This window comes from Euphorbia lathyris, chromosome 8 (genome assembly GCF_963576675.1).
Source record: "Euphorbia lathyris chromosome 8, ddEupLath1.1, whole genome shotgun sequence".
In the NCBI taxonomy this organism is placed as follows: Eukaryota; Viridiplantae; Streptophyta; class Magnoliopsida; order Malpighiales; family Euphorbiaceae; genus Euphorbia; species Euphorbia lathyris.
In genome coordinates, this window is record NC_088917.1 from 43,852,465 (window position 1) to 43,879,141 (window position 26,677).

The 26,677-nt window shown below is 35.8% G+C and overlaps 1 protein-coding gene across 2 annotated transcripts; it reads left to right on the forward strand.

Moving 5' to 3' along the window:
- The first annotated feature begins 18,319 nt into the window (after positions 1 to 18,319).
- Positions 18,320 to 20,828, forward strand: LOC136203811 (D-amino-acid transaminase, chloroplastic). 2 transcript variants are annotated; one of them, XM_065995050.1, is made up of 5 exons: positions 18,320 to 18,701; positions 18,847 to 18,893; positions 18,985 to 19,163; positions 19,595 to 20,190; positions 20,545 to 20,828. In XM_065995050.1, exons 1-5 carry the CDS (start codon positions 18,512 to 18,514, stop codon positions 20,643 to 20,645), a joined length of 1,113 nt encoding a protein of 370 aa, XP_065851122.1. In that variant the 5' UTR covers positions 18,320 to 18,511; the 3' UTR covers positions 20,646 to 20,828. The 2 variants fall into 2 exon arrangements, with proteins under 2 accessions (XP_065851122.1, XP_065851121.1); XM_065995049.1 differs by having other exon boundaries at positions 18,321 to 18,701; positions 19,514 to 20,190.
- The last annotated feature ends 5,849 nt before the right edge of the window (positions 20,829 to 26,677 follow it).

The following is a 26,677-nucleotide window of genomic DNA, read 5'->3' on the forward strand; positions in this document are numbered from 1 at the left end:
GTCTTTGGTTTGGAATAAAAATTCCGAGTAGGAAAACCAAACCATCGGTTCATTGCCGCATACCCGACTTCAAAACGAACTCCACTATTACGAAAAGAGATGATGCCTTTTTTCTTATCATAGGTTAGAGTGACCAAAAATTCCAAAATATGCGATTTAATACTAGGAAAACGCATACCAGCAAATCTTGCCCAACCGAGAATGGATAAATATTCATCAATACGTTCGGTAAAAGAAAATATGTTTACCGTGTCGGTGTCAAGGAAAGGCATGTCGACGAACTCAACTTGGCTATTAGAAAAACGGTGAAATTTACGTCCTTCGGCCTCTGTCGCAATATCGAACGGTGCTCCATATTGAACTCGTAATCTAGTGACTTCGGTGGCTTTGGTTTTGTTAGCAACCGTCTTTTGTCTAGGCATTTTTGTTTCATTTTGGTGAAAGAGATGAAGTAATTTGAAAGAATGAAAGGAAGAGTAAAAGATAATGGTGGTGATTTAGGGAAGAAGAAGATGAATATGGTAAAGATTTATGTGGAAGGTGAGTGAATCTTTGTGTTGGGAAGAGTAAAAGATGAGTGATTGGTGAAAATAGAGGTGATATAAATAGGTGTAAGTAATAGGTATTGATTAGGATAGAGGAATAGGTAGTGAATTAGAGTAGGAATAGGATTAATTGGAAAAAAACCAGCCAAATCCCGTCATAGCAGCCGCAAGTCACGACTGAGATTTTCAAAATCTCAGTCGCGACAGCAAGCTTGCAAGGGGGCGGATTTGTGCTGAAAAATTGCTCTATTGCTGTCTCAACTGAGATTTCAAAATCTCAACTGAGATTCTGGAATTTCTGGGTAAAAATTGGACTGTTTTTTACAATTTGAACATGACTAATGCAATTCCTCGTGTAATTAAGTGACATTGATGCAAATTTTAATACCTGAAACTGAGATAAACAAAACTGAAACATTAAATTAAAGGAAAACCAAAGGTTGTTCCTTAAATAAAAGAAATTAAGGAAAGAATTAATGCACTTTTATTAATCATAATTAAAGAAAATACAATATAATACCTTATTACATAAAAATATCTATGCATAAGAACATCAAACATATATACACTATTTACAAACAAACTATATAAACTCAAATAGTATCCCTATGAATTGGAATATGACGAACAGTGGCCCGGTCAATCTTCGCTTGAACGAAGATTTCTCTTTCTATAAGAGACAGAAATTTTGGACCAGAACGAAACTCTCTTTTCACAAGTCCCTCATTTTCCAGAAACTCGTAATTCATTATGGGAAATGGTTCCTTATCAGTCTAAGGAACAGAAACTGATCCTTTGGTTCCTAGGATTGTCCCATATGTAATATCCCCAAACCCAATTGTCTGATTCTTCGAACGGGAAGCGGCAACTAATCCCTCCATCAAAATCTTTGAGGAATTAACTGTGTTACCTTGGAAAATATCATCTAACATATATAAATCAGTATCCTGGACAACACTGCTTCTGACTCGACCAAACAAACTATGACATAGAAATTTGTGAATATACAACATGGAGTTAGAATTTATTGATTTGTTGTAGGCAAGACTTGGATTGAATCTCCAAAATCCCGTCAACATTCTCCAGATATCTGTAGAAGTCATATCTCTACCAGGATGGTGTGGAGTGGTGTCCCGTGGCGGAAAACCAAACCAATTATGAAGTTCAGGATATCCAAAAGTGAATATCTTACCCTCACAATGAAAACTGAGACGAACACGCCTCTTGTTGACAAAACGAACAATAGACAGAAACTCTAATACCCAGTTTTTAGGATTGGCCCACAATTTCTTTCTGCAGAAGAAAGACAGATCTTCGTGCATGCGAAGATTGATCGTTATCGGGCCTGGTTAAAAAAGTTTTCAAGATTGGGCCACAATTCAACGAGATGACGTTTTAATTTGCCTTTCTGTTGTTTAGTATTTTTGTTTTCACACAGTATGTAAATAGGTTTGTTTGTTTATAATTGAATTCATATTTGATATTTTATTTTATTTGTTCATGCAATTATAATAAATCCATTCTTTTTATTATTTCGTCTGAGTACCGGTTTTATGTCTGTTTGAATTTTATCAGAGATAATTAATCGATGATGATAATTCTCAGTTTATATTTAACATTTTATGAATCTATTAAATAAGACATTAATAAGTACATGACTAAATTAAATGTAAATGACTAAATTTAGATTCATTTTTACATAATTAAATGCACATAAATGCTTCAATTAATTTTAGTTCGAAACCTTTCATATTTTTACTTTTAACATTCATTAATTAAAGCATTTTCATTTATTTTTTCATTAATAAGGATAAACCTTTGGTTTTCCTTATCATTTAATGTTTTACATTTATGTTCTTAAGTACAGATTACATTGTCCAGGAGTCCAGGATCAAATTTATCAAAGAAATTACACGAATTGGAGTTAATATGCAGAATTGGGTGACCAAAGGGTGATCCGCGGCTGAGAAATAATGGATTCTCGGTAACTTCAGCCAATTCACTCCAAATTCAGACAAAAAATTCGCTGCCATACGCGATTCGTGGCCGCGAATAGTGGATTCTCAGTAACTTCAGCGAATTCCCACAACAATTCAAAGAAAAAAATTGGCTGGACAACGCGATCCGCGGCCGCGGATACACATCCACGACCGCGACACGCGTGTTAGAGGCAACTCCAAGTCCGGATTTTTGGCCTATTTTTCAACCTTTTTCCTATTCAACCTCTACTTACACCTTTTCCTATTCCAACTATACTAATTACTCTTCCTATTCCTACTTTACCTATTAAACTTCCTATTCCACCCTATATATACCTATCCCTTACACAAACCTAACATCACCTTAATTCTAATTTTACCCAAATTACACAATCCAAACTCTTCCCAGTACAAATTAATTCCACACCATTTCACCTTTACTTTTACCAAATTTATTGTTTTGGATGCTACGGGTATCGTGGAATTTTTTTCAATCACTTACTCCTAATTATTTTCCAATGTTGGATTATGCCTCATATTTTTACACATTCATTTAGTGGTTACGCCAATGTTGGTTAGTTTAGAAGTTCAATTTTGGTACTACAAGTTCACATGGTAATGGTATTAAAGAGGATGGTAATGAGCAGACCCATTTTTTTTGGGGGATGACGATATGCATTATGATGATGGAAATGTAGAGCATGCAACGCACAAGAGCATGTTGTTTTCTACACACAAGCACAAAAGTATGGATAAAGGATATTGTTACAAGCATTCCAAAGATGATCCGTGGTGGGTACCAATATCATACTTTAAGGAGAGAACACACGTCAACCCGACGCCGGTTATTATCATTTTTCCGTCGTCAAGGCGTAGTGACCACACCATCTCCACCAGATTCACGTTCACGTAATCAGGTTATATCTAAACTTTTCTTTCCTCCTTTATTTTGTTTTGTTACAATATACCTATTTTTTTTTATTATGTTTGGTCCACTTTTAATATCTTCATTTGGATACTTTAATTTCATACTTTTTCTTTCTTCATTCATATGATTTCTTTTCGTACCATTTTTCGTGTTTTATCAATTTTTGCACCAATGAGGACATGGTCCAATTTAAGTGTGGGAGGAGATATATACATATATCATTTTTATACAAACGAATAAATGAATGAATGTATGCAAATGAATGAATGTATGCAACACTCACTTGTTTTCAAAAATATATTGCAACACTTTTAAATATATATATTGCAACAAATGAAAAAACTTAACATTTTTATGAAATATCATTTTTATACATTTATAATTTAATCATAAATTAAAAACTTAGATTATGATTGTTTTTAGGTCATCATTATCGATAGAAATAATATATTTCTATACGGGTAATATTTTTCGAAATTTTTCACAAATCTTCGACACGATTTTAAATAAAAATTGTCTCGAGTAAATGTATTTAAGTAATAAATTCTTTATTTTCAATCTCTATTTCATATCATGAAATTCATGATACAATAAATCTTATTTTAAATTTTCAATTAGGTTTATAGGCATTAAATTGAACTAACAATTTTTAGCTCGGTTTTGATTTTGTCTTACATTAACACCAATTGAAGTTTTTAAGGAAACTTTAGCCATAATACATGTTGAATTTTAAGTCAATATAGGATGAATGTGCTAATTTTCTTTTTCCCAAGTTATAATTAATAAATCGTATTCTTAACTTTTGGCCACGATTGAGACCAACCTTATCACAGTCGAGGTATGAAAGGGAAGAAATAAATAAGTAAAGCGTACTTTTGGCCACGGTTGCGACCACCCTTATCACAATCGAGGTATGAAAGGAACGTTTAAATAAGAAAAATTAAGCGTGTTTAAAGTTTAAAGTAACGATTGCGTCCACCCATGGCATGGTCGGTACCTCTTAAGCGAACATAAAACAAATGCATATAAAGTTACGATCGAGACCACCCTTATCACGGGCGTAACTAAGCAAACAAATTAAACTTAATAAATCATATATAATAATTCAAGTTTGGGAAAGAAAATTTGGTGCTTTGAAATGCCTTGAGATGAAAGACTCAATAACATGCGTGCTTACATCGTCCCCAATACTTCAATTTAAACATTGAAATACAAGACGAATGATATATCGTATTTATACTAAGTTAGTTTGATATTTTGCGTATAAATATGCCATGCGAAGTTAGTCTTTTCGGCTTAACTAATTTAAAAAGTAAACACAAAGATATATGTTTTATTTTCAAAAAGAGATTAGTTAAGGAATAAGTTCAGTGGAATTTTGCTCGGGACTAGCAAAAGATTAAGTGTAGAGATTTGTTAAGCCCAAAATATACCTAAAATATCATTAATATTTATATCATTTTTATTACATATTCGTGTTATTTATATCTGTTTAGATTACTTTAACTTTCGAATATCTTTCTTTCTTGCGAGGTACCTAAATATTTGGTAAAATCCAAATAGGAACGAAAAGGGATCTAAAACAGAAGAAAAACCCTTCAAAATGAGTCAAAGACGACGTAAATCGAAAGCGCCAAGTCGAGGACACGAACGAAAGCAAGAAGTAAGAAAACTTGCCGAGCCGCGATAGTGAATCTCGAACCCGCGGCCGCGACACGCGTGGTATAGCTATTTCTACCCTTTGTCCGAAGCTCAACTCAATGCTACGTCATTCACGGCCGAGGATTACTATCCTCGGTAAGTGCAGAAAATTTACAAAGAGCATTTAACACATGCTGAAATCCAAGAAACACGTTCGTTCAAGTGGATAAAGACGTCCTTTCACAACGGACACGACTCTTAACCAACGGATACATCACTTCAGTCACAACCCTTCAACATCTATAAATAAAGAGTTGACATGGAGAGAAAAGTTGTTGTTGTTGTTTTTATGTTATGTAACATGTTATGTTATGTAATGTAATGTAATATTGAGAGAGTTAGATTAGTGCAGAGTTTATGTAGAAACTCTGACTCAGAAAAGAGTCAGAGTTTAGATTTTATTTCTGTTCAAAACAATATGCTGTACACACATTGTTTACTCAATAATAACAAGTTTAGAAGCGTTTAGACATTGTTCCAGTTTAGTTTACATTTTGGTGGGAGATGAGATTATTCTTCATTCCAAAGATTCGACGAGAAGAATTAGTAAAAGGATCCGCCCCCGAGCCTGACAACCTCCTAAGGAAACCCAAGGAAGGGACTGATCAATCCGTTCACTTGCACGCCCTCGAAGGGTCCATGCGATTTCACTCTGTAAACTTGTATCAATTTATATTTCATCTAATAAAGTCCGTTCTATTCGACAAATCGTTATGCAGCACTTATGGTAACCAATCCAATATAAGTGAGGCTGGTGTTTTCATTAATACGCAGTTGAATTCAAAATCATTACAAGGAAACTTTGTTGAACACTTAGGCAAATTATCATCTCGAAAGAGTTTTAATTTGAGTAAGGGCAACTATCCCGAAAGGGTTTTGTCGCGTTCAAAGCCAATTAATTAGAGGTTCCGTCATTTATTTCATCATTATAATTAATACAAAGTTTAAAGTTGTTTTCTTTGCTTAATGCAAACGAATACATTTATTTGTTTTTCTAAAAAGTTCTAAATGTTCCTGTCTTGCAAATTAACTTTTAAATCATAAATAATTTCTAACATCTAAATACTCTAATCTAATTCTATTTCTAGCAATTTCAAAACCAAATCCAATTTCAAATAACGTTTATCTATTTAATAAACCTTAAGTCGTATTTAAACTAAATTAATATAAATTTTCGTTAAAAAGCGTTCTCTGTGGGATCGATATTTTTATTACTACAAGCGAAACCGTGCACTTGCGGAAATCGCTCAACAATAAGAAAAACTAAAAATTAACAATATGAAAACTAAATAAATTAATTTTCATAGAATTCGTCCACGAATTCAATTGCTTAAATTGGAGCTCATTTGTAATAAATTTTGCATCGATTACCGTTAACCTTAAATCGATCGTCTTTGGAATTTTCTAATTCTAAAGCTCCATAATCAAACATTTTATTAACCACATATGGTCCATTCCATCTAGACCTGAGCTTACCTGGGAATAATTTCAATCAGGAATAAAAGAAAGTAGAACTGTATCCCAAACTTTGAAATTATTATTTTTTTCCTTCTTTTTTTTTTCTTTTTTTTAGCATTTTTTTAAGCGCTTTCTTTTTTAGCGTTTTCTCAATTTAAGGATCTAATGATTTCGGTTGAATGTCCGAACTTCTGGTTCTGGCCACGAACAAAAACTACACACATTAACTGAAACTTTCAAAACTATTGTAAAAATCAATAATTCTTTCCTGGGTGATAAGATAATTTCAAGGACTGTATTCCTCACTCTATGTTCTGATGTATCTGTCTGAGAAAAATTTCCATGGTGATTTCTTAGAAAGATAAATGTAGGTGTTTAAGGAAATGGTATGATAAAAGAAGAAATTATTTGGATGTAATGTAGGATTTGAATAATTTTTTACAAAGAGATATGATGTTTCGGTGAAGGACTAAGTGTATAGAAAAGAGGTAAAGGTTTCTGGGAAGATTTTTTTCCTGGGAAAAATTATCTGTCTTGTTCCTGATACTGCAGTTGCGGAACCCGATATGCAATTTGAAAAAATTTCCATTCCCTTCTGATGTATTTGCTAGCCGAATTTCTTTTCTGTAGACTCCTTCTGTGAATTTCATTGATAATCAAATCTCCAGTCTATCTTTGAAAAAACTTGAAATTTTTTTTATCTGCAAACATCTAATTGCAAACGTTAAATAACAACGAGGATTTAGTCCTAGCGACCATCCTCAAAAATAAAAAAACTATAAAGTAAATAAATACATATACTATAAACCAAGGTTCGAAATAAAACACGAAAACATAAATTTTTGTTAAAAATTTGGCGTTCCCCGGCAACGGCGCCAAAAACTTGTTGAGCGATTTCCGCAAGTGCACGGTATACGCTTGTAGTAATAAAAGATATCGAACCCATAGGGAACGCTTTTTAACTAAAAACTTATTTAATTCAGTTTTATTCACGTCTTTAGGTTTAACAAAAGAAAATCGTTTAATTGATTGTATTGGTTCGGATAAATTAGGATTAGATAAGAATATTATATTGAACTTAAAGAACAATTCCGTCTTGAGATTTTGATTACAAGACAGATACTTCCGTAATTGGAATAAATAGAAGGTATAAAACTTATTTTCATAAAGCAAAGAAAACAACTATAACTTTGGTAAGATTATGGACATGTAATAATATAGGAATTTATTCAATTAAATGGCTTTGAACCGTAGAAATCTCTCTGGTTCGGAGCAGATTTCTACCTTAATCAAATTAGTATTTTATATCCGATAAGCCGCGCTAGCGATCATATCATCCGTAAAAACTAATTCTTTCAAGTGTTCAACAAAGTTTCTATATAAATAAGATAGTATAAAACGTTTTAATAAAAACACCAATTTATCATTTTGAAAATCATTTTGTCAGAACAATATCAAAATAACAACAGGAAGAATGTATTGAATGAAATAAATATATTATTAGTGAATTGTGAATCTTCACAAGTTAACAGAGAAGTAGAAACATGGATAGCATTTTAACGAAAACTTTGAGATCCGGGTTGTCAATCTTTCCCTCAAACTCCGTAGGCTTGTCAGACCTCTTTGCGCTTCAGCCGTTAGTTCTTCTCGCTAAATCTTCGGAATAGAGACCGCTAGGTCCACTACCAGAATGAAAACTTGTCTCTGATCAACCTTTGAAACTAAACTAATATTACTGTGTTTATAACTAATCTAATAACGACTTGTGTACAACAAGTTCGTTTACACAAAAATGAAATCTAACTTTCTGACTCATTTCTGAGTCAGAGTTTCTTCAACATAACAACTCTCATAACCCTTAATCTATCTAATCCAACATTGATTTCTTGAAATGGATCACTTATTTATAGTTGGTGAAGGGTTGTAATTGAAGGGTCGTGTCCGCTGGTGAAGGGTTGCTTTTATCCAAACAAACAAACGCGTTTCTTGGATTTAAACATGTGAAAACTGTGCAGAATTCTTCGCTGTCTCATATGAGATTCTGAAAATCTCAGTCGCGATAGGGGGTGAAGGGGCGAGATGAAAACTTTGAATTTCGACGACAAGTGTTCGTATGTCGCGACTGAGATTCTGAAAATCTCAGTCGCGACAGGGGCTTTTTCCCGGCCTTTCGACTGCTTCTTGTCCTCCTTGAGCTGTTCTTCTTATTGATACGTATTCTTGGCACGTTTTTTAGGTTTTTCCTTCATTTTAGATCCGTTTTAGATCCGTTTTAGTTCCTATTTGGATTTAACCAAATAATTAAGTACCTTGCATCAAAGAAGTAAATAAAGACGTAAAAGTATTCTAAATGAATATAATTGGCACGATTTCAATGTAAATTTAACGTATTTATATATGATATTTTAGGTATATTTTGGGCTTAACACTGACCAGGAACTATGTCAGAGGCAAAGCTGACACAACCTTGTTCATTAAGAAAAAGGGTAAAAATACATTGCTAGCACAAATTTACGTAGATCATATAATCTTTGGTGCTACTGACAAGTCTATGTGCAAAGAATTTAGTAAACAGATGCAAACTGAGTTCGAGATGTCTATGATGGGCGAACTCAACTTCTTCCTTGGACTTCAAATCAAGCAAGGTAAGAATGGAATCTTTATTAGTCAGTCCAAATACGCCAAGGAAATGCTCAAAAAGTTCGATATGGAAGATTGTAAACCCACATCAACCCCAATGGGTACTGACACTGTCCTATGCACGGATGAGAAAGGTAAGTCAGTAGATAGTAAGCTATATTGAGGTATGATTGGCTCTTTACTCTATCTTACTGCTAGTAGACCTGATATTCAGTACTCAGTATGCTATTGCGCTAGATATCAAGCTGACCCCAGGGAAACTCACCTTGTAGCTATAAAACGAATTTTTAGATATTTGCAGAGCTCATTTAATGCAGGTTTATGGTATCCAAATTCAAATGACTTCACACTCATTGGATACACTGATACTGACTATGGACGAGATAAACTAGAGCGTAAGAGTACTTCGGGAGGATGCCACTTCCTTGGAAGCTGTCTAGTATCTTGGTTCAGCAAGAAACAGTCATCAGTTGCCCTGTCTACAACTGAAGCTGAGTACATTGCTGCTGGAAGCTGTGTGGCTCAAGTCCTATGGATTAAGCAACAACTTGAGGATTACGGAGTCAAAACAGACACAATTGAAGTCAAATGCGATAACAAAAGTGCCATTGACTTATCCAAGAATCCAATCCAACACAGCAGGATGAAGCATGTCAGCATAAGACATCACTTCATTAGAGACCATGTACTCAAGAGTGAGATCAAACTGACCTACGTACCTACAGATGACCAACTTGTGGATATCTTCACTAAGCCTTTGGCTCGTGAGCAATTTTATATATTAAGGGAAGCTATCGGTATGTCTAATCCTCTTCAATAATACTATGTGCTTAAATTGAATATTGAGTGATTACCATGCTGAGTGACTTGAGTAACTTCTACATGCTGAGCTTAATATGTGTTATAGAAATTCACCCTATGCTGAGTAAGACATACATGCTGAGTGATTATCTTAAGATGAGTTACTAAAGTAGTATGAAAACCCTCTACGTAAAACCATGCACTCAGTACCACAAACGTTTAGTATTCTAACAAACTGAGTAAAGCCCACTTGCAACATTAAATGCTACGCGAATTAAATAGCCACCTAGGACGACGTAAGAAATAATGAGAAAACACATGCGCCGAATGTGTCATAAATGCCAGGATCTTTGTCGATTGATCATCTTAAGGTAAAACGGCCAGTTCAACGTATAGGATCAATGCGAACCTCTATAAATAGTGGAAGATTTCCCACTTAAATCTCTTTACACTCGAATTCTTTGGCATTCAAATCTTTCGCTCTCCAAATTCCAAAACCTCTCGAAAATCTCTAAGAAAATCATGTCGGACTCTCAGAATATCTCCGGCGGTGATTACGATAAGAATCACTCCGATGAAAACCCTAAGTCTCCTCCTTAGCAGGAATTTAGCGACACACCCACCAAAGGACAAGGTCAGCATGACCAAACTCCAAGCAAGAGCCCTCAAGCTGACCTCGCAACCTCATCGAAAAAGAAGAAGAAAAAGAAGGACAAGCAGCCCAAGGAAAAGGTATTCCTTAAAGTCTCATGAGGTACTTCGCTGTAGGTGGTTCTCTCCGAGCTTCGTAACGGCTGAGCAACCGTTCTGTGAGTGGATCTCGAAAAACGAATGGGTTGGACTCTTCTCCCTTCCTGGTAAAGCCTACCTTGGGTTGGTAAGGGAATTCTACTCCAACCTCTAGGTTGACGAAGAAGATGCTGACCATCTGGTAACCCGTGTCAAAGGCAAAAAGATAACGATTACCCCATCTTATCTAGCAACCTTACTAAAACTGCCAGCCAAAGGGAAAGAATTCAGGACTACAAAGGAGAAACTTGACCACATCGTGACGTTCTGTAAGCCGGCGGACCACAAAGGGGAAATAGCTAGTACATGCATGGGTCAGAATCAAAAGATGGCTCACTACCTCCTGACTAACTTTATCTTCCCAAAAATCAACTCAGCATCATCAGCTTCAAACTTCGAGCAGTGCTTCATTTGGCACATGCTGACCTATCAACCACTCAACATGCCGGTGTTTCTTATTGGTGCACTACAACGAAGTACTGGGAAACTCAGGTTGGGGTCCCTCATTACCAGAATCCTTGAAGATCATCAAATAGACGTGATTAATGAGACTGAGTCTTGGGGAACTGAAATCACAACGGCTCTGCTGTTTGGGTTAGTATACGACCAACCCCTCAAGTCTAAGAAGGGAAAAGAGGTCATCGAGGAAAATGAGGAAGAAGTTGATGATGTACAGGATGTGCAACCCAAGGAAGGGAAGAAAGCCATGGTTGAACCTACTGACCAAGCTAAGCAAGAGAAAAAGAGGAAAGCCATTCAAACCTGTTCAAAAGATGTTAATGCTGCCCCAAAGAAAATCCGAGTTGTATCAAAAGGGAAGAAAGTTGATGTTGGACAAACTCAGGACACACCTAAGTCAGCAGAGAAAAGAAAAAGGCAAGTTGAGCCTGAAGAAGAGAGTGAGGAAACTCCAGAGCAACCATTGCAGAAAAAGAAAAAGAAATCTTCAGAGTTGTCCTATTGATGCTGCCCCTCTTGGTTTTGTGATCTCCGATGATTCGCATTTCGCCAAAAGTCAAGAAATTGATCTTGAGAAAATCCATGCTGATCAAGATGAAGAAGAGTTGGGTAATCTCGGAGGACAGTTTAATGCTGAGGAGACAGCAAATGTTGAGCAACATGAGACAGTTAACACTGAGCTAGTTGAAGAACAAGCTGAGCCAATAGCAAAGGAACATGCTGACCTAGGGGTAAATTCACCTTCTGAATCTCTTGATTCTATTCGAGCTGACCCCTCTCCTCCAAAGGCTAAGAAATTGAGAAGACTTAAGAAAAAGGCTCAGAAGTCGCCAGTTATTGATCTTTTGGGTGATTCTCCTCTGCGGGATCCCATTACTGATCTATCGGACATGCAGTTCCAATTTTTCTCCAACCCTACTGAGCCTTCTCCAAAGGAACTTGAGAAAAAGCAAGCCTCTGTTACTCATCCTGAGGAACAAGCCAAGATTCCAGAAAATCCAATTCCTGTCGAGCAAGAGCTCGAAGTCCAAGCTGCTCAAAGTGAAAAGCATGCAAAGGAAAATCCTGCTCAACCTGAGTTGACTCCTCCTGCACCAACTCAAACCAACATTGAGCAGGCCAATATTTCTGCTGATCCACCTCCTTCCACTCCAATATCGCAGAATGTTGAGAAGTCAGTTCCTGCAGCTGACCTAAATAAAAGCCCAGCTGTTGACCATGCTGGCCCCTCTGGTTCCACTCGAATTCCGGCAACTGAGCCAATTCCTGAGGCAACATATGCCTATCTTCATGCTACTGAGTCCGGACGTCGCATTATTGACTCCGCTCAAACTATTCTTCAGGAGTTGAACACTTCTCATGCCGATGCTGCTGGGTTTGCAAATGTTGAGTCACCACAAATCTCGTCTATCACTCAGCTCCTCAATGAGATCAAGGGTCTCAAAGATCTAGTAAGTGTTATGACAACAGTCCAAACACAGCAACCCAAGCAAGACTCCATCGTCAAGCTGGCCGAACTGCAATTAATGATGGTGAATCACATGGATTCCCTTCAAGGCCAAATTAATGCTCTTTCTGCAGTCAACACGGGCTATGCTACCTCTGTTGAGTTGAATCAACATTTTACCAAGATGAACTCTGAGCTGACCGGCACTCGTGAGCTAATCTCCTCAACTTCTCAATGCTCAATCGAACAGATAAGCGAAGCTGTCCGTCTACTCAACCTGAGTAAAGCAGAGATGGATACTGACTTGGTCAAACCAAATGATATTCTGAACTATTCCCAAGCCATATTCAAACATGTGCGCCACACGAATGCTCAACGTCAGTTCTATGACTCGGCTTTGCTCAAGATGTACCATCAAGCTTATGCCCAGCTGACTGACACAATCACATGGATTGGGAAATCCCAGGAATATATACTCAGTATGTTCAGTGCCTCTATCCGAATTCCCCGTGATACATTGGACGATGGTATTCCAGTTTTTGATGGTCTAAGAGAAAGCACGAAAAGGCTTAAGGCTTATTCCGTGAGATTAACTCGTGCTGCTCTCAACGACACCTTCGTTCCTCCTCCGCCCGATGGTGGCAAAACAGGGGAGAAAGAACATACTGCTAGAACTCAGCACACAGGAGAAGCATCTGGTAGTCAGCAGCAACAAAAGGGAAAAGGCAAAGTCAATACTGCCTAAGTCAATAGGAAGAAATAGTTTGCTAGCTTTTATTCTTGACTTGTATTTTTTATCTGGCGTATTTTGTCTTGCTGACTATCTATAGAATCATGCATCTTTTATTCCAAATTGATTGATTTTATGTGATGCTTACTTACGGATTGTGCTTCATGCTGACCTGTCTTAATTGAACAAACAAACAAAAGAAAAAGGAATATACTCAGTATACATTAGACTTGATACATTTGCTCTAAAAAAAGTTTCACATAACTCTGATATCAAACTAACCATGTATCAAAACTGAGTCAAAACATATTTCATATATACTCAGTATACATTAGACTTGATACATTTGCTCTAAAAAAAGTTTCACATAACTCTGATATCAAACTAACCATGTATCAAAACTGAGTCAAAACATATTTCACATATTGACCTTTTCTGAAAGCTGACCTAGGCTCACTTGAATTAGATCTTGGAAGGTCTAGAAATGAACTAAGTCAGTATAAGCATGCCTTAATTTTACTCAATTGAATCTTAGAAGGTTTAGAGTTAAGTTAAGATGCAACCCTTACGGGGGAGTGATTTCAGAAGCTTAAAAAGAAATTCAATCATGGGGAATCTCAATTAGACCTGGCAATTGTCGTGTTCGAGTCGTGTTCGTGTCGTGTCATTTCGGGTTCGTGTCAAAAAGAGTAAACCCAAACCCAACCCAAAAACTTTCGTGTCAAAGTCGTGTTAACCTATTCGGGTTAGTGTCGATTTCGTGTCGTGTTTTCGGGTTACATGTAATTTTGTTATGCATATATATTAATAATAACTCTTAAAAATATAAGAAGATATGGTACTGTTTTTAAACATTTTATGTCATTTTTATATTAGTATGTTAACAATAATTATCGAAAAGTTCGATAATATCATGTTAGAGGGTCATGTAATGTGTTTATAACCATTTAAGAAATTCAAATCAATATTTGCAATTAATAATTATAATTTTATTATCTTTATTAATAAAATAACATAAAAAAACACGAGAGAATATAACAATAATTTTCAATATCCGTGTCATTTCGTGTCGTTTTCGGGTTCACATATCAACACTAACCCAACCCAAAAATTAGCGTGTCAATTTCGTGTCAACCCAAAAATGACCCATTACCTATTAAGCTCAACACTAACACTAAAAATCCGTGTCGTGTTCGTGTCGTGTAATCGGGTCGTGTGTCATTTTGCCACCTCTAATCTCAATGCTGAGTTCCATCAATTAAATATTTTGCCAACATCAAAATGGGGGAGTTTGTTGAAACACCTTTCCACATGATTTTGATTTGACAAAATTATTTAAGTTAATCCATGATTAAGGGACAATTAAATTTAAGTGCTTTGATTTAATTGTACTAATATGTTTGTTCAATGTTGAGTATAAATATAAATACAAATAGAAATAAAAAGTAAGACATGACGAAGTCAGCATAAGATCACAGCACAAGCTGAGTAGAGTGGAACTCAGCATGACAGAAGATAAGTCATCTTCAGAACAGAAGCTTAAAGATCAAAAAGCTGAGTGGAACGGAACTCAGTATCAAAAGTAGAAAAGTCTTCTTGAGAACTATGTCTTGCAGAACGAAGCTGACCATGGAAGCTGAGTAAAAGAGAACTCAGAATCTGAATTGGCAACAATCAAAGACAACGACCATTAAAGTCAAGCTGAGTGATCTTCAGGACAGCATGAATGATTCATTTGCTAAAAGACAAGATCCGACAACTGTCTGCACCAATCTAGAACCTTGGAATTACGCAAAAGCCAATTTCGAGATGCATGGGTCAACTGTTCGATTAGCAATAAGACAATCTGGCACAAGAAGACGAAATCTGCAAGAAGAGACAAGCATGACGCCTGCGGAATTCAGACGACAGGATTGGCCTGCAAAACTGAAGCTGACCAGAACTTGTCTCAAAAAGGAGTCGTTTGGATCAACGGACAAATCCAAAGTTCAAACCATTTCTGCTTCAGACCTCAACTATAAAAGGACATGATCATTCTTGGATCATTAGCCGACCATAACAAGAACAAAAAGAGTATACATACAAAGCACACAAAAGCCAAAAGAGATCTTACACCAAATTTCTATTCTTGTGTAAAAGCTAGATTGATTTTCTGTAATCATCTAAAGTGTTCTTCATTCGAAAAGAACAATTTGTATCAATTGTAAAATTGAGAGTGTTGTGCTGAGTACTCGGTGTTGAGTGCTTAGTGGTAGAGAAATCTAGGTGTTTAGTTATAGCACTTAGTAGGAGTTGAGTAGACGAATAGAGGAAGGTACTCTTGCATATTCAACTGCCTTGTAAACGGTTTGTGCTCTGCCTTTAAAGAGCTTAGTATTGGATTTAAAAAGCCCAGAGGGACTCTGGGGACTAGACGTAGGCAGAGAGGCCGAACCAGGATAAGTTGTACTGAGTAATCTCTAACTCTCTCTCAATATATATATATCTGTATGTGTTGCTTGTCATATTTACTCAGCATATAAATTGTTTAAACTGACACTGAGTAAATAAGAGTGCTGAGTTGGAAGCTGACCACAATAGTGTCAATTCCCAACTCATACGTAAAATAGTTCTAGTCAACATCTGACTAAAGCTGTCTTACACTATAATCGGCCGTGCTGACCAAATCTGAGTTAACAAACTCAAGAAAATATATTAAGTCAGCTTAATTAAATTTGAAAAAGTTATATTAGTTCCTAACCCCCCCCTTTGGAACTAATCACACGGGACCAACGGCATGTAGTTCTTCCTTTTTTGTTATCAGATTGTTTCTCTTCATTCTCCCTGTTTTAGGTTTGTTCTAATTTTCTTTGTTTTTTTTCTGGATTCCGTCATGGAAGTTGAAACAAAAAGCTTGGGAGTTTGTTATTTTTTGTTTTCAGATGTTCATGATTGAGAGTTTCTTGCTAATTGAGCATGATTCTTGTAATTTTTGTGTGTTTTAATGGTGATTTTTGTGTTTTGAGTTGCAAATTTGTTGCGTTTTGATGATGTTTGATTAAATGCTTCTGTGAAATTCTTTGTTCGTTTCAGATTCATTAGTGAGAATACAGAGTAAAGGAATTGGGATAAACTACGGCCAAATCGCCAACAATCTTCCATCTCCATCACATGTTGCTGTTCTTCTTCAATCTCTGAACATTACAAGGGTAAACCATAAAATGGAAGATGAACAGAAGAAAAAGATGAAGAAAAGAAAGGAAGAAGAGGAGAAAATGGAAGAAGAAGAATTAAAGAAAGGAAGAAGAAGAAGAGGAAATGGAGGAAGAAGAAGAACAAGGAGAAGAGAAGAAGAAGATGAAGTCAACCCAAAAAGTAAGAAAAAAAAGTCAAAATTTTTCTTTCCCAAATTGCCCATGTGATTTAACAGAATTTTGGCATTCTCCTTTATTTGTATAACGGTGACAACCTCGAGGTTTTGTTTGTAAAAAAAATACCACAGGCACCACATCGCAAATCGGCCAAACCATATGGTAGTTATTTGTAATTAATCCTAAAATTAATAAACAATGTCACCGTTTTCAACATAGCCATTGAATAAAAAATTGAAAAAAAAAACAATCCAAACCCACTACACCCACTACCTCGGCAGAACTTTTGGATTAATTGTGACGCATGATGTGCCATGGCGCGCCTAATCTGGAGAGTGAGTTACACGTGCTAGATTGGGCCTTTTGGCAAGCAGCGTGTGCCTCAAAATTTGATTAACTACAATTCATATCCTATTTCTCTTTCTTTTCTCCATACATTCCCAATATTAGTTACAAACTATTTTTAGACACATCCACTCAGGGGCGGAGTCAGCCCAGGGCTCGGGGGGCCAGAGCCCCCCGGCCACCGGCTCTGCCCTTGAGTATGTTTTGTTTTGTCTCCTATAGTCCCCTCTAAAATTCGTATATATTAATTCTATTTAGCATTATTTCAATGTTTGAAGGTGGATGACATAATTAAGAATACAAGCTTATATTCAAAAGGTTGTAAATTGAACTTTTCCAAACCTTATTTTATTTATTTATTTTAAATTTATTTTTCAATAATTATAAAACAATGTTACTGTTATTAATTAATTTAAGGCCTAATGCATACCCAGCCCCCTAAAGTTGTCCGTTTTGTTCATTTAACCCCCTCACCTTACGGGACAACCCTTTAACCCCCTAAACTCCATAAAAATGGTATTTCTCACCCCCTTAACTTGTCCAAATTTGTCATTTTACCCCTTCTCAACTCATCGAATATCCTATTTACCCCCTTAACTCCATAAAAGTGGTATTTCTCACCACTTATGATCCTATTTACCCTCTTAATTTCATAAAAATGGTATTTCTTATCCCTTTATAGTAGTAAAAAAAGTTGAATGGAGAAAGAACGAATAAAAAATACAAATAACAAGAACATTAATATAAACAAGTTAAATACATTATATGTAGGGATAATGTACCGAAATGGGCCTATGATTTTTGGGGAAGTATCAATTTAGGTTCCACTTTTATGGAAAACATAAATATAGGTTTAACGTTTAAAAAAAGTTATCAATTTAGGCTTCGATAACGGATTGTAAGGGGTGAAAAATACCACTTTTATGGAGTTAAGGGGGGTAAATAGAATATTGTATGAGTTGGGGGATAAATGGACAAGTTAATGGAGTGAGAAATACCATTTTTATGGAGTTTAGAGGGTTAAAGAGTTATCCCGTAAGGTGAGGAGTTAAATGAACAAAACGGACAACTTTAGAGGACTGGGTATGCATCAGACCTTAATTTAAAACATAAGAAAGTTGTCGCCATGTAAATTGCTATTAGTAGCATAGGTTATTAAACTACACAAATAGTTGTTTTCCAGCAGACTTTTATAATGCAAATCGGATTTGGCTGTTGCGTTGGATTGGAATAACAATTGTCACTTACCTGGATCAACACTTCCATTTCAATACTCTACTCTTCACTCTATTTTGATTGTTTTTTTTTGCAGTTTTGCTGCTTTTGTTTTTTCGCTTCTATGGCGTCCTCCTCTGCTTTTTCCCCGTTTCCCAACCCTCAAGCCCCACATCTACCCTCTAAAATCCCTCATCATCTGTGCAATTCCTCTCTATTCTCCAGATATCTTTCTTTTCCGAAATTGGGATTTCGATATTTGCAAACAGATTCTACGATCGTTCGAAATTCTGATCAAGCTGAAGCTTTGCTTGGCAAGTCATTTCACCTGCTCTCTTCTTTTTCGTTTTGGATCATCTTGTTAAGGATTTCAGTTATCAATTTACTTATTTATTTATTTATTTTAAATTGAATGTGATTTTGGCTTGGTTAGAGATATAATTTCTCTGTAAATTCCAGATTCTAATACCCGAGATTTTGATGTCCCGCTTCTGACTTGTTCACAGGTTAAATTGCAACTCTTGTTTCAGGAATATTAGTTTGTTTGGTGATTGTATTGTGTTGTTAAGTTGATCTCTGTATATATGGTTTTTGAAGGCTATTGAAAGGCTAAGAAGCAACAAAGAAAAGAAGAGAGGGAAGCAACAATACTTGGCCATGTATTCTAGCTTATTTGGGGGAATAACAACTGATCCAGCTGCTATGGTGATCCCAATGGATGATCATATGGTTCACAGAGGTCATGGTGTTTTTGATACTGCTGCAATAATGAATGGGTTAGTTAGTTAGTATACTTTAATTTGCTTCAAAATAATTTAGTCCTTTATAGTACTCTCAATCATAAATCCGCTAGTTCAACTCTCAGTTCCATCACATTTCATATGCTTGATTCACACTTTAGTTAATTGAAGAGCTCTTCAGAAATCCATTTTTCTGGATTCTTATAGTACTCCTTGATTATTTCCAGTTTAAAAATCTTATTGTGCGCATGGATGAATGTCGGATTAATATCTGATTTTAATTTCTAAAGAAAAAAATATAGAAATAGTGGCCTCATGCAATTATAAGACCAAAGAAAATATGCAGATTTTTATTTCTTTTTCACTATCATGTTTCTAAATCTCAGACACCTCTATGAATTGGATCAACACCTTGACCGGATTCTAAATTCAGCATCCAAGGCCAAAATTAATCTTCCTTTTGATAGGGAAAGTATAAGAAGAATACTCATACAGACAGCAAGCGTTTCAAAGTGCCAGAAAGGATCACTTAGATACTGGCTCTCCACAGGACCCGGTGATTTCCAGCTCTCTCCAAGTGGCTGCCGTCAGCCTGCTCTATATGCCATTGTCATCCAAGATCAGTCTTCTTCACTTGATTCAAAAGGTGTTAAGGTAGTAACTTCATCAATCCCAATAAAACCCCCACAGTTCGCCACCATGAAGAGTGTAAACTACCTTCCTAATGTGCTTTCAAAGATGGAAGCAGAAGAAAATGGTGCATTTGCAGCCATTTGGTTGGATAATGATGGCTTCATTGCTGAAGGGCCAAACATGAACGTAGCTTTTGTTACACAGGAAAAAGACCTTCTAATGCCTTACTTCGACAAAATTTTAAGTGGGTGTACAGCTAAGAGGGTTTTGACTCTTGCTGAGGGGCTGGCGAGGGAAGGTAAACTTCGTAAAGTAGAGGTACGTAATGTGACTGTAGAGGAAGGAAAGAAAGCAGATGAGATGATGCTTATTGGCAGTGGAATTCTAGTTCGCCCCGTCGTGCAGTGGGATGACCATATGATTGGTGATGGTAAGATATTTCCTACAATATCTATCTTTCATATTGAACCATCATGGATTTTAATAACCCTTGTTCATTGAAAATGTGAGTGTTGCTTCTACTATAACTTCATAAGCATGAATTTATCAATTAAATCCATATGTTACTAGATCCTCTCTTGAATTGAGGGGAAATGCTTCAATTGGTAAACGGACTGTGTTCTTCTGAAGTTACGCAGTATGTTTTCATTCTTACCCTGTATGATGAGACATTTACCGTTCTTCATTCTTCCATGCAGAAGTTTTTATGTGGTTTCATATAGAAGAATAAGAGAAACATGTTCCGAGTTATGACTAATAGATTTGTGCATATGTTGTTATGAAGGGAAAGAAGGATCAGTAACTATGAGTCTCTTGAACCTTATTCTGGAGGATATGAAGTCTGGCCCTCCAACGGTTCGAATACCAGTTCCGGGATTCAATTAAACTTAAAGACAGGTGAAAAGCTGTTGTTCAGTTAATTGAAGGGGAGATGCTGGGGTTGCCAAAGTTTGTTGTATACAAGTTAAACTGGGTGCTTTGTAAGATCAACTTTCTGTATGCAAATCCAAGTTAAGCTGATTTATGGTATGGAGCATAACGAAATGATCCAAATACCTTATTTTCTAACTACTCTTCTATTCTATTGAAGATTTTAATTTATAGCATTGAAATTTGGAACAAAAACAAAGGGTTAGACTATGCTTACTTTGTTTTTGACAAAGTAAGTCTTACTTTGTTTTTGATGAACTTTGACAAAGTAAGCTCATCAAATGGTAGAAAAACCAAAGTAAAGCTTACTTTGTCAAAAACAAAGTAAAGTAAGCATAAAAGACACCCACAAAGAAAATATCATTTTTAAGCTCCTAATCTTCTTCCATTTTTTTTTTAATTAAGCTATCTTTTTTATAGTGGGTCGCTTAATACTGCCCCCAAATTACTTATCACCGCTCTCATTTGGACTTTTTTGCTCTTCTTATAATTTTGATCAAAAACTGAAAATTCTCTCTCCAAAATCATAAACCCGAACAATAATAATTGAAATTAAGAAAATAATTGATGTGTGACAACCCGAACCCCAGAAATGGATGATTACAAGTCGGAAACATTAAAATGTACGTTTTTATCAAAGAATTCATGAAAATAATATGGAAAAATTACAAAATTGGGTCAAATGGGAGACCCATTTACATATTTAACTCATTTACTCAACCTACTACATATCTAGACTATGTCTGTGTCACTTTCCCAAAATACCCTTAACCTTTCATCTTCCCCCTTCCCCTTTCTGGTTACGCAAACGGTTGCTCTTCCCTGAATGATTCCCAGCCCTTTGATCTTCCTCTCTTCCTTTATATTTCGTGAAATCTACACCATTTCTCTACATCACCATGTCTTTCTCTTCTTCCTCTCTTCATCTCTTGATTCTTTATCTTCCTATTGCTAGAAAACGACGTCATGGTTCTTCATCTTCCTATTTCTGCTCATTTTTTGGTTTCTTTCTTCTTGTGCGGAGCGAAACAATTGTTATTCTACATTATTTTCATCGTTTTTCCTAGTTGGTTATTGATGATTTTAATGGTGAAAGGTGGGAAAAATGTAAGCATCTACTGTTTTCTCTGCGATTTTTTCCAGAAATTCACTTAGCGTAATCTGGTTTCGCGAAGGTCTGTGAAGAGAAAGAGCTTGAAATGTGACGATTTGACTTCGCAAAAACGGATTACGCGAAGTCTGCGAAGAGAAAAGTTCATGATTTTTCCCTCGCAGACTTCATATAATTTGTTTTCGCGAAGTCAAATCATCACGTTTCTCCTCGCAGACTTCGCGAAATCATCGTTTCGCGAAGTAAAATCATCCACATCTATATTCGCATACTTCATGAAGCCAAACCTTCATTTTTTCTGCCTAACACGATTAAATTTTTCTAAAAGTGGTTGAATACATAACATCCATTTCAGGAAGGCGGTGTACTGGGATGCAGAGGAGATGCCTTTCTTTCTGATACAGGGAGAAATTCTCATCAAGATTGCTCACATTGACTTTGAAGTGATTTGTTAGGAGTTTATTGTGGCAATATTATTGTGGAACCTGTGAAACATCCATCCCAAAAGGTCTAGACTTCCATTTCTCATCCCAAAAAGTCTAGACTTCCAATACAGGGAGAAATTTCCATCCAGATTGGTCACATTGACCTTAAAATGATTTGTTAGGAGTTTATTGTAGTAATTTTGTTGTAAATTTTGATAATGTTATGATTTTAATGTTGTTATTGTGGCAATTGTTGTTAATTTTGATAATGTTATGATTTTATTGTTAGAATCTCTTGTTGTTGTGCCTTTTTTTTTGTTATATACCACTTCGTAAATTTTGTTAAAAACACGTCCAGACTTCACATATTGCGAAATTTGCCAATTAAAATCATTTACTGAACCAAACATTATCTTCGCAGACTGCGAAATCTGCGAAGTCAGACGGGAGGGAGAAAGACGAAAGACTAAAAAAATTCAAGGTGTTATATATATATTAAGGGTATTTTGGAAAAGTCACACAAACATAGTCTAGATATGTAGTAGGTTGATGGGTTAAATATGTAAGTGGGTCTCCCATTTGACCCAATTTTGTAATTTTTCCAAATAATATATTTTTATGACGATTTTATATTTTTTATCATAAAAAATTGGAGAATTTTGTATTTTTCGTCACATAAAATTGAACGATTTATTATTTTTTATCATATAAAATTAAACGATTTAGTATTTTTCGTCACTAAAAATTTACGATTTTGCACCGGTCAAATTTTGGCTTAAACGGATGCCGCATCTGTTCGGCCCATGGTGGGAACGGATGCCTCAACCACCCCTGCCATGGGCCAAACGGATGCGGCATCCGTTTAGACCAAATTTTGGCCGATTCTCTCTAAAAAAATCAGTTTTGAAAAAAATTTATGAAAAGGGCAAAATTTTCCAAATGAGAGCGGTAATAAGTAATTTGGAGAGGTAAATAGAAAAACCCTTTTTTATATTATATTAAAAAAAGTCCTAGATGAATTATAATTTGAAAGAAACTTAGTACACTCACAGAAAAAAAAAAAAAATCAAACAATAATAATGGAAAGAAGAAAGACCTGTGAGAATGTGAATGATATTCTGACAAAATAAAGATACTATGAAGGAAACGTTTTTTTTACAAACTTTGTACCAGATCGGAATCAGAGAGTCTTTAATGAAATATATAGGTGAATTAATATTGTTTGCCCACAAAGTAAGGGAATGAGCTACTCTATTACCATCTTTAGGCACGAAAGAAAAGAAGCAAGATTGGAAAATAGTACTATAATACATTGACGTCCTCGTACATAAATGAAAAAGTAGATTGAGGAGACGATCTAGGCTGAACATCAACAAAAAAGATTTTGCATCCGATTCAACAATGATCTCATTGAAGCTATAGTCTCTAGCTAGATGTAAACCTTTCGAAATAGCACGTAATGCTGCTTCCACAGACAAACAGGATGAGATAAGCACACATGTAGAAGCTATAATATTACCTAAGGAGTCCCTAGCTATTAAACCTACCCTAAGGAGGACATAAAACTTTTCTAGGGCCAAGGGTTGAAGAGCTAGAGTTAGATAAAAGATGAGCTAGAGATAGTGACTTACAAAGGTTTCATTGTACCCTTGGATATACTCCCTGACTTTATCAATAAGCACTAAGGAATTAGTCCAAATATTTGTTCTTCGGAACCACATCCACCACAAAGCTATCACCACATATTGTAGCTCGGCTTGAGAAAGCTTGTCCATGCACGGACTCGCCAATGTTAGGTGCAAGCATTTGATCAAGCTCAAAACTCAAGTTGGCTAGCTTCCAAACATCTTTAGCTAATTGACACTGCATAAAGATTTAATCATTAGTTTTTCATCCTAGGTCAAGATTTAATCTCATCTTATAGGTAAATTTCATTAATGGTGTACAACATTTGTCTCATTTCACACTTTGGTGTACAACCTTCATTTTGTCTCACTAATATGTACGACCTTATAGGTGATCGGACACTATGGTATAAAACAGGTAAAAATGATCTATCAACGTTCGGTCAACGCAACACCTCAGCTTTGACTGGTCAAAATGTCAAACTTTTTTGATAAAATTACTTCTATACCCTTATTTAAGGCAAACTTCTCTTTATTGCCTCTCCATTTATCCCTTTCTCTTTTTTCCATTTTTCTGCAAATTATTTCTCTCTAACTTCTCTCTCTAACTTACTCTCTTTCTCTGCAAATAAATAAATGCTTTCCTTCTCCAATTAATAAATAAAAAAACCACAAACTCATATGTATATCATAAAGAGATTAATTATCCTTAGAATTTATTATCATTTACAAGTCCTTGATAATTTTTTCTAATTTGGAGATATAGAAGAAATTCAGGAAGCTAAGTATTAACACTCAAAAGGATGGTTTAGTTTTCGCTGATATCAAGCTCAAAAATCACGAATCAGCTAAAAATTCATGGATAAATTTCATACATGGTGTATAACGTTTATCTCATTTCACACTTTGGTGTACAACCTTTAATTTGTCTCACTAATATGTACGGCCTTATAGGTGACCGCACATTATGGTGTATGGCCGGTTAAAATGATCAGCCAACGCGCCATGTAAGCGGTTTGACCGGTCTAAAAAGTCAAAAATTGACCAATCTAATATGAAATTACTTTTATACCCTTGTCTAACATCCACTCTTTTCTCTCTCCTTCCTTTGTTATTTACGTCTCTCTAACCCTTCCTTTCTCTCTCCAAAACCAGTTGTAACCTCTCTCTCTCAAATTCAAACTAGTGGCTCCTCCTTACACACATTTTCGGCATTAACACATTCAGACAGTTCCATTTCTATTTGGGTTTGGGAAATTAATCTGATAAAATTCAAGTTGTAAAATTCAAATAAGATGGTCACCACAACTTTTCAAAAAACAAAGGGAATGACGGAAGCAACGGCGGAATTGATCACACGTGGTAAATTTTATGGAAAAAGAAATGGGTATGGAAGAATGGACACAAATTTAAAGATTTAACAGTTGAGTGGAGGATTGATTGAAATGAGTAAACCACCAAATTAATGAATTTGAATTTTTTATTCATTCTTTCCAATGAATCATCCAAGTTGGTTTCTACTTTCAGTAGTAGCAGTGAATTGATTGGTTTTCTATAAGTTTTGTCTTTGGTTGCTCTTTACCCAATTTCTCTTCTCCTGCTTGGTTTATGCGAGGTACAATAGTTCAGACGGATCTTAGGATTGGGCTTTCATTTGATGAACATTAGTTATTTGCTATTTTTCCTCGCATTCGAAGTGTATATTGAAGGTCAGTGACTGATAATTGTGGGTGTTAAATGTACAACACCGACCGAACATGTCTTCGCTGTTAGACGTTGGTGGTATCTCTTTAGACTGCAACTAAATTGAGCGAAAGAAGATGATGTTTGAGCAGAAAAAGAGTAGAGAGTTTGAAATGTTCAAGATGATTTGGGGTTGAAGATTAGAAGAAATGGTGGTTTTCTTTGTAGTGGAATCTGCCCATGGATTTAAAGGTGCACGGTGAGGATTTAGAAATGGAAGGTGAAGAGATGATATTTATGGAAGAGAGGAAAAATTTAAGAAATGGGAGAGAAATAAAGGAAGAAAAGAAGAGGATGGGGTATAATGGTAATTGAACATAAGGTGGGTCCCATATTTTTGTAAGGAATGAGTTGAAAAAGGTGACATGGCAGGTTTGACCGGTCATTTTTACCTGTTGTACACCATATTGGGAGGTCACCCATAAGTTTGTACATATTAGTGAGACAAAATGAAGGTTGTACACCAAAGTGTGAAATCGAGCAAAGGTTGTACACCATTGATGAAATTTACCCACAAATTCATTGATAATAGTTTCCAGACACTACTAGAAAATAGCTGATTTCTGACGAAAATTTACGTCAGAAATCCAATCATTTCCATCACAAAAGAGGTTTACTGACGGAATTTATGACGGAACCTGAACGTGGGAGATTCGGCTGACGCAAAACTTCTGTCACGTTTCTCCTGACGGATTCTCCTGACGGGTCGGTGACGGAATTTCGTCAGCATGTAAGTCGGAATTGCTGACGGAAAAATACATTACAATGTTGTGACGTTTGTTAGTGACGTTTTTCCGTCACATAATCTGACAGAAGCTGAAAGACGGAATAAAAACATTAGAATAATTGTTCCGTCACAAATCTCGTAGACGGAAATATCCGTCAGAAAACACCAAATAAAATTATCCCAAATTAGGACATGTTTTGAGCCTGTTAAACTTCGAATTTGGAGATGATTATTGTAAGTCATTTTTTTCATCTTTCTCTTTGCTTTCCAACGCATTTTGAATCGCCTCAATCCGAGTCCGTATGAAGGAGATACGATAAAAAATACGAAAATGTGTCAAATCTACCTGCCATGTG

Excerpts from the sequence above, each read along its gene's own strand:
- LOC136203811 (XM_065995049.1), top strand. The coding sequence starts at position 18,512 with ATGGCGTCCTCCTCTGCTTTTTCCCCGTTTCCCAACCCTCAAGCCCCA. Across the intron at positions 19,164-19,513 it reads ACTGCTGCAATAATGAATGG|ACACCTCTATGAATTGGATC; the intron begins GTTAGTTAGTTA and ends TCTAAATCTCAG. Across the intron at positions 20,191-20,544 it reads TGACCATATGATTGGTGATG|GGAAAGAAGGATCAGTAACT; the intron begins GTAAGATATTTC and ends GTTGTTATGAAG.